This window comes from Vanessa atalanta, chromosome 14 (genome assembly GCF_905147765.1).
Source record: "Vanessa atalanta chromosome 14, ilVanAtal1.2, whole genome shotgun sequence".
NCBI lineage: Eukaryota > Metazoa > Arthropoda > Insecta > Lepidoptera > Nymphalidae > Vanessa > Vanessa atalanta.
Genome location: NC_061884.1, coordinates 2,040,189 through 2,052,686, shown reverse-complemented (window position 1 = coordinate 2,052,686; position 12,498 = coordinate 2,040,189). Strand labels below are relative to the sequence as shown.

The window sequence follows — 12,498 nt, the reverse complement described above, 5'->3', positions numbered from 1 at the left end:
ATTATAGTGTTTTTTTTTAATCTTTCAAATATGAGTATTTAATCTATATATAATACATAATTTCATTTACTGCTAATAATGAGTGTATTACATTGAGTCAATGATGTTCTAGTAAATTTAAATCTTAAAATTTATTAGAATATCATTGCATTTAGTTAATTAAATATTGCGTATCGAAACTTTATTCAAATTATGGAAAAATTCTATAATGTGGCGACATTTTTTACCGTGCACAAGATCAGCGCTAAGGTTGATTCCGGTACTGAACCCAACACTTACTTATATTTGTATTTGTCCAAGTAGAACCGGTACTAGATCACATGTACATAAGTTAAATTCTAACGAGTCATATTATATTATATCAAGGTTGTAACGTGCTTCCATTTCTTTGTTATTACCCGAATAGTGCTTCACTAATTCAATAATAAGTTTCTAAAATCCGAACTAGAGATTTGTTCTTAATATATTCTTGGGTCTCATTAAATAATGATAAATTATCTTAAAGATTCTTGTGTGTAATAAATTAAATGTAAGTATTTTATAAAAATATGGAGCTACTTTATTATCTATACATATAATAAAATTGGCGTGTCTTTTTGTAATATTAAAATAACCCATTTTTACTAAATGCATATGCATGTATTTACACGGTACATATACCAAAATAACGTATTTTACTATTTTTGTCTGTCTGTTTGGCTAACCTCTGGAACTGCTTTCACTGGCAGATAGCGGATGTAATAAGGAGTAAGTTAGGCTACTTTTATTTTAGAATTACATATAAACTAAAAATAAAATCACGCTACAATATCCAAATAACTTAAATTCAAACAACGCGCTCGAAGTCGCGGGCACAGCTAGTACTTTATATAATTGTCCACGATAAACCGCGGGATGCAATATGACTATGTAACACAAATTAGGCACATGAAGATTCAGTAATGTTGGCTGGGTTTAAAGTTTAAACACGTAAACGTCATTTATGATTAACAAGTTCAAGCGAAGCCATCTGGACGGCATTCCAAGTATTTTTTACGGAGACAAGGACGTTTTCGTTTTTTATTGTATCTGATTTTATAATTAATTAAATTCAAATTTAATACGAAAACATTGACTCGCATTTTTTGTCCTACTCCTTAGGCTGTTTTATTGCTCGTTTTGTTCACCTACAAAGGTCAACGAACAACAAATACTTTCTTACAATAAATTCTGTCTCGGTAAGCCCGGCGACAAATCCGACACGGCAAAAATCACACGCAAAACAACGACTTTACGTGCTATCCGAGGTCTGGAAATTATCGGTTATTCGGGTTTTTGTTAATAATAAATAATCTCTTAACAAAAAACGATAACTCTTTTTGTCTGACCCGCAATTCGAAACCGGGGCCTCGTGTTATACAGCCGAACAAGTTTAATAGAATAACAAGACAATACTTATTACTATATCCTATTCGAATCACAGGAGGTGTTAAAACATATACCTAAATAGCTTTGACATTGAATTGATGTGACATCATTGGTCGAGATTTTGAATAATCTGTGACGTTCATTATTGACTTAAAATTGCGTTTTGAATGTGTCGTCGTTGTTATCCGAACGTTGGAAGTAAAATTAAAATTTATATAAATGTTTCAATACAATAGATTTGTATTTTAAATAAATACATATATGTAAATCAAGAACTCACAAGTGATTAACAAAGCAGAGTTAGTAGCAAATAGCATGGAATATGCAAATCTATTTCAACCATTTAGTTGAGTTATTATAGTAAATACGTCAATTTAAGGTTTGTTTATCTTTTATCCTACTTCCATTGGAAGGCGGTTGTTGATCTTCCTTATATCTTTCTTAATTATCAGATTGTGCCTGAGATTAGAGCAATCATATAAATTATTTCATTATTTTTTAGTATACAAACATTGATTGCAAATTAAAATACAAACTCGTTATGAATATTTATTAACACACACCTAATATTGAATATAATCGATATTATATGCTTTATATATTAAACAAGTTTTATTTTGACAATGTTCTAAGTTTAGCTTTATTTCACAAATGTTGTAACTGTGTTCAACGAACACACTTATGTGATCAAGTTCTTGGTACAGCCTTATGTCTTAGATGTTGTGACTAAGTTCAATGTTACAAACACACAGGGATGAGTTGCGCCTTCGTGTGTGAATAGATTACATGCGTCTATCGACCTCAGTGCCTTGACATTTTTATGACTAGCGCGCTAAAAATGGAATAATTCTAGTAAAACTTGTCTGCAAACAGTGTTTATTTTTTTTTACATTGATAAATGTTTTTTTAATAATGGTCTTATAAATCTCGACGATATAATATTATACATCCAAGGGTCATATTGATATTATAAAATAAAGTTTAGGAAAATTTCGACGGTATATTATGTAAGTAATAAGTATATAGATAAAAAAATATATGTTTAATTTTTTTTTGTTTCAAAAATTTATACTTAACAGATTTTAAATTAATTTCAATGCCGTCTCATCAAATTCAGATTTTAGCATTTTTAGTATTTCCGAGCCACGACAGTGTTAATGCTGCCAAACTTTGATTGCTAAAGTAAATTTCTTAAGAAAATCTTAATTTGACAACTTTTTATTAGCTTTGTGGGACTTTTAGCGGTCTAACTAAACTAGACGAAAGAGGCAGTCAAAATTACATAAACATAAAACAATCATACAATTAAATTTCGTGTCAATCATCCTAGTAGTTTTACTAATAAACTCATATAGAATTTCTTAGACAAAATGTAACCTTATTATTTGAAAATTAATTTGTTAAAATTGTGAACAAAAAAAATAGAAACCAAAAATATTAAGTTAAAGGTCACGGTCGCTTAGTATTTGGAGCTCCCATGAAAAACTATAACAACATGCGTAACAGTCATAAATGTGATAATTAAAATCATTGCATTACACTTTTAAACGAATTGAAATAAAATAAATATACTTTTAGAAAAAATATAATAGATGAACAAAACTTTCCATTTCTAAAATAGACCTAAAATATCACTAAAACGAATGTCACAAACATATCACTTAATATTAGATAAATAGCACTCACCTTTCAATAATCTCGACACATTACTTTAAATTTATCATAATATAAGAACATCACACCTCAAGTAGGTTAACACGCTACGCGATAACAAAACAAAATTGTTTATTCGTTAAAATTTAAATGATATTTGAAATCAGATTCGCTGCGCTCTATCTGTAAATAATGTACGAGGCATCGCGCATGCGCAATATCAACGGATTCAACGGATCAACAGCGGATTTTGAATGAAATGTATGTTTACGTTTTTAAAAGTGTTGCCAGGGTGACTTCGATTTATTTTCCGACTTTATTGGGAGATAAAATATTAAAATTATAACATATATTGTAAGGAATTAGATATATTTAACTCAAAAATTAGTGAATTTTATATTAGTTTACATCATATAATTAAATTTTAACTATTTACTTGCTTTTTGTACTTCCTGTTTTTGTTTTAATTTTTAATGTAAGTTGTCATATGTTTGGATCAATTTTAAGTGGAAACTTAATTGAATTAGGTTTTTATTATCTTTGTTTTTTACTATTTTTGTTTTTTACTATTAAGTGTAATTATAATTAATATTTAAATTTTTCTTTGAAAACAACAGACCAAAATAATAATATTAATGTAATTTTTTATTAATAGTGCTTTAGTAAAGACACGAAATTGCTCGTTAAATTCAACAGGAGTCATATTTGTTATTTTGTATCACAGCGCGTTTTGTTTCGAAGGTTAGTATATACTATATATAATTTTAATATAATTATGTAGATGCGATTTGCAGTTTAAGAGGCTGTAAGATTAATAAGACATAAATGAATAATATTAATTGTAAATATTAATTACTAGTTGTCGCCCGAGGTTTCGCTCGCGTTTTAGGATTTAGTTGACATCTTTGTTTTGTGCTGTTTGTAGCCGTGTTGTTCACCCTACTGGCCTTTACTGGCATAAAAGTTTATGTCCTTCCGGGGAGCTTAGATTTGCTCCATACCAAATTCCATTAAATTTAATCATTGGTTTGACTCTGAAAAGGCAACAGTCAGATATACTTTCGCATTTATAATAGATTATTATTATTAAAACACAGTTATTTGACTTACTCTTAAATATCATAAATCTACTAATCAAAGACACCTATAAACATAGACAAATTAACATATTTTTAATGATGTGATATATTCCTAATACCACTCAATTAGTGAAGAATGAGACGGCTGGCAACATTACAAAAATATTATTAAATAAGTCGTAATCGTTATTATTATTAACTATTTCCTGTTCCACTTACTGAATCGCTCACTTACTTGGTCGTCACTCAGAGACGTAATTTCCATATGTTCGCTCCTTCGTATTGTGATTACCAAAATAGAAATAATTTATAATACCACCATAATACTTTACCAGAGTATGTTCATACAAAGGTTATTTTGAAATTCTACAAACGGAAAAAAACTATGTAGATAGTTTTTTTCCGTTTGTATAATTTTATAAGGAATAAATACAAGCTTGTTAAATGAATAAGTTGTTTAAGTCTATTTGGAAGGCAGACGAGCAAATAGGTCACCGGATGGTTAGTAAGTGGTCACTGCCCCTTTACATTTGTCATATCATCAATGCGCCACCAACGTTGGCAACTCCGGTGTTTATGTCCCTTGTGCCTGTAGAATTTACACTGGCTCACTCACTCTTCAAATGATAGATTACTATTTGGCGGTAGAATATTTGATGAGTAAGTGGTGCATACTAGGTTGGGCAAGCCATTGGCCATACCAACAAGAAAAGTTTAAGTATGTTTGTTACTGTAGGATATTGTTATTGTATTACAATAGGATCCCATAAATATCCAAATTAATAATATACTCTTTCGTTTAATAAAAAAATACAATTTTTCTACGTGAATAATTTTTATGATGGTATTAGTAATAAAAGTCATTATATTAAATAAATAAATCAAATTATATTTATTTCATTACATAAAATTATGTAACTTTAAAAAAATCTTTGCTTTTTGAAACATAATTTCTTTACAAGTATGCATCTAGTCAAAGAATTTGAAACCATATCCAAGCGTTTGAGATAAAATTTTGTGCACATTTTTGGTGCTGGTAACAATTATATCTAGTTAACTGATTTTGATTAGTTTAAGAACATTTAATACTTTAACAATTTGTCTGTTTGTAATTTACAACAATAATATATTGAATATAATATATTTCAGTTATATAAATACTTACTTCACTTACAACTTTGATATATATAATTTAAATAATTTTTTTTTTAGAACATTTTTGCTATTATCACTGAACATTGCTTATACTAATACATAAAGGTTATATAAAATATTATTATATATTATTTCAATTTATTTAATTTGTCTTACAACAGTAATCTTGCGTTTAATTAATTTAATTCATACACGTATCATTGTTGCCGAATAAAAATAAGGAACAACAAAAATACGATAGCTTAAACATGCTTGCAAACACAATCACACACACACACACACACAATTTGTATATAAAAACGGAAAAGTTACGTTAAACTTAAATATAAGTAGGTATTCTTTTACATTAAATAAAACGGAAATTCAAATTTTAGTTTAAGTAGTTAACTAATTCCTAAGTACCAATGTTATATCAATAAAAATGGTATCGTTAAGTCGGTGAACTGAGACATTTATTAAATATACGTTTTGGCAGTCCAACCAGCGGCTTAATATCCAAAGAGACCTAGCCCATTAAATTCAAATATTTGTTTATTATAATATGTAAATAAAATAAGCAATTAAATATATATATGACGGCGCGCGCCAAATGCGGTGCCATCTAATTGATTTATCCTGAATAAAATTGTAAGGGTTCGATTATTGGACGAGGGTGAGTCATGCTTGCTCTGGTGGAACGTTTGAAGGACAGCACCGCTAGATGGTTGATATTGCTAAGGCAACGAATAACAGCCGGCAATGGCGGTATATGTCACGCAAACGGATCGGCGACGTCTATAATTGTAATCCCAATCGATTTAACAATTGAAAATGATGAATGAATGAAATATACTTTATTGTACACCACAAACAGAAATAAAGAAACACACAGAAAAAAAAGTAAAACAAAGTTAGTAAAATACAAAAACGAAAAATAAAAAATAAATGTTGATTACGCGTGTTGTACAATGGGCGGACTTATGGCTAATTAGCCATCTATTCCAGGCCACCCAATCTAAGAGTATGATTGTACGAACGTGTGTAAAAGTTTACAACATTATAATTTAACGACAGCAACTTTTATTTCCGGAATTAATTACAACATTCCCGCGCCCTCGTGATGACTAAAATAAATCCTATATTAAGTAACAAAGATGATAACGGCGCTCGTGCCAATAGCCGAGTGCCTTCATATAGATTAATATCACAATGAATTCATAATAGCTCCTAGCGATGCTAGTCTTTGGATTACATCAATTCATATCTAATGCTGGATAGTATTAAAGAAAGTTAATAGAATTAAACTATTACCACGATTAAATAAAGAGGAACCGTAAAATAAGAATGAATACTTATATTAAGTCGTATTTTCAACGATTAACTTTATAGCTTGTTTAAATATATTTTTAATGTATTGTGTATTGTTCTCATATTCTCTTCTGTGATTATATGTTCGTGTCAAACCAAAATATCTTGTTGTCAACATTTATGGAGTCACTTCTTGGTATTATTATACTTCTTCTCTTGTGTTAAGTAATTTGTAAAAACTGTGACTCAGCAAGATGGCGTAGATATTGAGACCTGCAAGTACAGAAGATTAAGATATAATTGTGTTTATTGGAGGTTTTCTTTAAAAATAATACTTTCGCTTAATGAAAGTTATTTAATGAAATTTTCTTAAATAGGATACACCAGAAAAGGATGTTGCGAAATATTGGATTTGAGGAGGACGATTATTTTCTCTACTCTCATCCAAACCACCCATTCAAAATGTTATTTTAGTAGAGCTTCCATAGAAATAAATATGGCACAATACGTTTTTCAGTTTAGACATTTTGATTAATAAATTTGGTATTTTTATCAGTGTTATTTTTAGTATTTGATCATGAAATGAACATGTCATCTTTACAGGTACCACGCGAAAACTCGGATATATACACAATTTTATATGACATCTTCCCTTCTTTAGACAAGGGAAAATCCAGAATGTTCTTGCAATAATCTAAATAATAAGATTCTTAACAGCGTCACTAAAAATATTTATTAGTGATTTTTTTTCATTAAGATAAAGAACAAAGCGTACCTATATAGAATACTTCCATGCAGATTGTTCCAGCACCGTAACCCGAGGCATTCAGGAAAAACGTGAAAATCGAAAGAAGCAAGAACACCACCCACATGATGAAGTAAGCTCTAATGATGTTGGCACGCTCCTGTAATAAAAGCATGGTTAGTTCAAGCGCGGTTCAATGATCTCTAATGTATTTCTCATGAAAAAAAAGGTATTTATTGAACGTAATAAAATTCTATAATTATAACTTAACAAAGTTAGAGGTAAAACTAAATAACATAATTATAAACAGAGATTTATAATAATGTCATAGTTATTAAACAATCGCTACTTCAAAGGTTGATTTACAATTGTAGTTAACTTTATTAATTAACCTATATACTGATATTGATTAGGACATTTATCCGACGGGTTAGCGATCTGTCGCGACTAGCGAGAGTTGCGGTACAGGACCAATGACTACGTATTTGCCAAAGATCAGGAGACACTTGGCAGTTTTCTATTAAATTTCGGGTTCTTACTGAGAAAATCTTATAATTTTTATTCGACCTAACCTGTACGTACTAATCTTGGAATCAAACAATCTCATTTAAAAAACTTTTTGATTTAGATCTTTAAAAAATATATTTATTAAGAAATATTATTGATACAGTCTGAATGAGGTCGCTCTACCATCCACTGGTACCCAGTAACATTTGGAAATGGGTGGAAAACAGAAGGCAGCCGTTAATAAATATTAAAACTCACCATAACAACTCCGTACACGAAGAAAATGTCAAAGCAGAACTTGGCAAAAAACATCAGTACTAATATGATTGACATGACATATAAGCCTGTAGCCGCAGCTTCAGCGTTCAGGTCCCTTTCCTCTTCAGCAGCATATTTGATGGGTTCTAAAGTGCTGGCAACCACGATCATGATCACGAACATTGTGAATGATAATAGCTGAAGAAAATAATTAAATATGTAATAGATTTAAATCCTCCTTACTGGCAAGACGCTTACCTACCAATTGAAGTTAATTATAATAAAACGATTCTACAAGTTATTAAAGATATTGACACCGACTCAAAAATAAACTATTTGTAATTTTAAACACTACAGTCACAACAGGCAAATGTATCACTTCTAGGTAAATGCTTTTCCTTAGTAGTAGATTATACATTCGAACTTATTCCATCACACTGTTCCACCGCGAGTTCAACTCGCAGTCGATCTTTTCCTCCACCAAGGAACATGAAAGGAATTATAAATACATAATTACGTACATGAAAATGAAGCGGTTGTGTTAGAGTAGCATTTTATTATAAAGAAAACGATTTTCATTACCTACAGTTATATAAAATATTCCAATTTTTAATTACAAAAAGTTGAATTTTAAATTCAAATAGCTCCACTTTTTGCATAACGGCTTACAAAGTTATCAAGGTTAATGCATATGATTTGGGCACGTACCGCATTTAAGCTCCCCATAACAATGTTACCAGTCTTCAGATCCAAAACGAAGCAACAATTCTCTAACTGCGGCAGTCCCATGTTTGTCTGGAAAACCAGAATTTTAATTGTATAAATATGTGTAATGCTTTTATATATATTTAGCAACAACTTGGCAAATTTGATTTAAATTTGCCCATCAACACTTGCACTGTGGGACTTATAAACCACTCTTCACACTGAGTGTGACACCCCCTATGAGATGTGGGGTGGTATTTCTTATAGCATTGGCTCATTCGAGCAGGCATATCAATTCAAGATGACGAAGATAGTTGTCGGTACAATTATGGATCGACCCACCCGCATCCACGAAACCTTAATATTATCTTGTCTTAAAGTAATTAGGCTTTAAATTAACAATGTGCACCAGCAGCATATATATATATATTATATATAATTATTTTAAATTAAGTCACATATACATTTTTATTTTCAAACCACAGAAATATAGAAATATTAATATTTTGTACTTAAGTTTGGTGGGGTGGGTTCAATCTGCCATGAACTTTACTACCACTAAAATTGGATAGTGTTAAGATATTCTGTAACGATTTAGTATATATTTTTTTAAATAACAGTATTTCAAAATTATATAATTATGATGTAATCACGCTTTAAGAAATATAAAATGTTGTATAATATCAATGAAATACTTAACGACTGTAAACTTTTATATTTTGTACTCACATTTGAAGAGAGCCCTAACTAAGCACCGAACACCGAGGTTGAAGATACAATAACCGAAGATGAGCAGAGGAGGCAGCGCGCGACCAAGTTTTGACAAAGATTATTGAAATAGATGTGACACAGGTTTGATATTTTATAAGTTACTATAAACAACTTTTATTTGAATGGATCATAGAGACACCCATTCAGAAGGGGGTAGAACTGCGGCAAAAAACTTTTCCTCTCCCTTTCTGGGTTTAAAGTTAGATATTCTAGTCGATTGAAAGCCAATTTTAGTGTTCCTTTTCATTGGATAGATTGTGGTGACGATTGAAAAAGCGTGATAATCTAAGGTATTTGATATTTATTTACTCATTTATTATATCTTGCAACGAACTCGTGATAAGAAAATTATTACCACAATACGGTAATTTAGTATCAAAAGCTAAGTAGTCCTCGAAGGTCTGAATTCTTTAAAATGTGGTCTTGCGACATTCATATTACTATTTCAGATTCAATTTTATTAATTCAGTATTCAAATATTTACACTTATTTATTAAGAGCCAAACTATACAGTATTGAATCAGAAAAGAAAAGGACTAAGTTACGTCGGTTTTTAGCAAATTTCATGACCATCATTTTACTTGGTGGTAGGACTTTGTGCAAGCCCGTCTGGGTAGGTATCACCCACTCATCAGATATTCTACCGCCAAATAACAGTACTCTGTATTGTTGTGTTCCGGTTAGAAGGGTGAGTGAGCCAGTGTAATCACAGGCACAAGGGACATACTTAGTTCCCGAGGTTGGTGGCGCATAGGTGATGGAAGGAATGGTTAATATTTCTCACAGCGCCTTTGTCTATGGTCGGTGGTGACCACTTACCATCAGGTGGCCCATATGCTCGTCCGCCAACCAATGCCATAAAAAAAACATTCAAGTTTTAGTTTTGAAATAGAGTAGTAAATACTCTGGAGGACTTTAATGTTTTTATTTTATTTTTATTTACTAAATCTATATGAAAGGATTTTACATAAATTACACGACATAATTTTTTCTCCAGTTCTGGTAACATTTATTTATTTATTCAACTGTTTTTTATATATATATATATATATATATATATATATATATATATATATATATATATATATATATATGTAATAGGCAGGCGGACTGGCAAATATACCACTTGATGAAAAGTGGCCCTTGTGCCTGCAGTCACTCGTCCTTCACGCCGTTACACAAAAATGCTAAGTATTGCTGTTTGACGGTAGAATATCTCAATCGGGGTAGATATGGGTATATCTAGACGGTCTTGCACAAAGCCCTAACTCCAAGTAAACTAAAAAGTACCACTTAGTTACTTTATATCGAATTAATTATTGTAGATCGAACATTAATTCTGTTTCTAAAAATTCTCCTATATGCTGAACCGCTGACACATCTGATTTGGAAATATACTTTGATACACTCCGGCGTCAGAAAGTCTGGAATTTTAATCAATGAGTACGAAAACGGGACGTTTAGGTAAATCACGAAGATGTTTTTGAAATACCAATATGTCATTATACAGGAAGTGTTAATAAATAATGTCTACGCGTAATGGTAACAAAATAATCTTTAATTTCATTGTAATATTTACAAAGTGGTATAACTTTTTTTATAAGTCAATATTACTTAAAATATCACAATTTATAGTTTTTTTTTGTTTGTTGTTTATTTTTTATTACAAGATCAAAATATTTAAGTGTAAACTTAAGTGATGCGTTGCTGTTTTTAATACTAGTACATTGTTAAAAGAAAATAAAAAAAAGTTATTTTAATTGGATTCATAACTCTTCGAATATTTGTAATCATGATATGAATCATTATATATACATATATATTGATTGCGTTAAAGGATAAAGTATTTATATATTTTAATATATTAATTCGTTTACATATATTACGTTATAGTTACCGAGTTTATCAATTTTATACAAAATATATAAACTTATACTAATACTTATATTGTAACATAAATGCAGTCAACAATTGCTCCAACAATCCAACAACATACCAACGCAACGAGCCAACGAGCCTTAATACTAGAACCAAGTATCTTAAGACATAAAATTATGTTTAATGTATCTTTAAATTTGATTTAAGTCTTGGTCTTTCATTCTTATGTAATGGCTTCTGATCACGAGAAGAAAGTAGGTATTGAGCACTGAAACAAATAAATGTACATTATATATTTTAAGCTTTCACGACATTTATATGTATGCATAATTATCACTGCTAAGTTGTTAGTCTTGTTTACACAATTTACACTTTTTATACTGTTTGACGACCTCCATGGTAGAGTAGTGTGTACAGCGGTTTTTATGGGTACGCCACTCCGAGGTCCTGGGTTCGATTCCCGGCCGAGTTGATGTAGAAAAGGTTCATTAGTTTTCTATGTTGTCTTGGGTCTGGGTGTTTGTGGTACCGTCGTTACTTCTGGTTTTCATAACACAAGTGCTTTAGCTACTTACATTAGGATCAGAGTTATGTATGTGATGTTGTCCAATATTTATTGTTTAGTTATTGTTTTTTAATACAGTAGTAGGTACAGAGTATTACCATTGACATTTCTCTAACCAAACCTTCTGACGTATCTAATCAGAGATAGTGGGGTTTGGACATAAACAACTTATCTTTTTATTCCCAACAATTACTATAAGACTTTTTTTCGGATTGACACAATATATTGCCCCAACTGGAATCGACAGCGTCACAGGGCGGAACTTAAAATAATCAGCCGGACGGAGCCGAAGAACCCAGCATACGTTATATATTAAAAAAATCGATCGGTGGAACGGTATAAGTTGATGAGCTAAGATCTTTCTGGAGTACTCTAATGAAGGACTTATTTTTATACATACCTATCCCCACAATACCTCCTATGACTTCCAACGGTTCACTTTTATCGATTCCGATGTTAACGAAAAACAGGATGACGCTCAGGGCAAG

At 30.7% G+C, this 12,498-nt stretch overlaps 2 protein-coding genes across 2 annotated transcripts in view; both read right to left on the bottom strand.

Moving 5' to 3' along the window:
- The window catches only part of LOC125068923 (xanthine dehydrogenase 1-like), a 28,335-nt gene extending 25,045 nt beyond the window's left edge, over positions 1-3,290 (bottom strand). Inside the window, exon 1 of the mRNA XM_047678301.1 lies at positions 3,094-3,290. The gene's annotated coding sequence lies outside the window, so the exon portion shown is untranslated. The remainder of the gene's footprint in view (positions 1-3,093) is intronic.
- A 3,482-nt stretch (positions 3,291-6,772) lies between these two features.
- Positions 6,773-9,553, bottom strand: LOC125068924. The gene is made up of 5 exons (XM_047678304.1): positions 9,526-9,553; positions 8,800-8,886; positions 8,092-8,289; positions 7,357-7,486; positions 6,773-6,854 (listed from the first exon to the last, which is right to left on the bottom strand). Exons 2-5 carry the CDS (start codon positions 8,878-8,880, stop codon positions 6,784-6,786), a joined length of 480 nt encoding a protein of 159 aa, XP_047534260.1. The 5' UTR covers positions 8,881-8,886; positions 9,526-9,553; the 3' UTR covers positions 6,773-6,783.
- Positions 9,554-12,498: the final 2,945 nt, after the last annotated feature.

Excerpts from the sequence above, each read along its gene's own strand:
- LOC125068924 (XM_047678304.1), bottom strand. The coding sequence starts at position 8,880 with ATGGGACTGCCGCAGTTAGAGAATTGTTGCTTCGTTTTGGATCTGAAG. Across the intron at positions 7,487-8,091 it reads TCGTGTACGGAGTTGTTATG|GAGCGTGCCAACATCATTAG; the intron begins GTGAGTTTTAAT and ends CTTTTATTACAG. Across the intron at positions 6,855-7,356 it reads CATGGAAGTATTCTATATAG|GTCTCAATATCTACGCCATC; the intron begins GTACGCTTTGTT and ends CTGTACTTGCAG.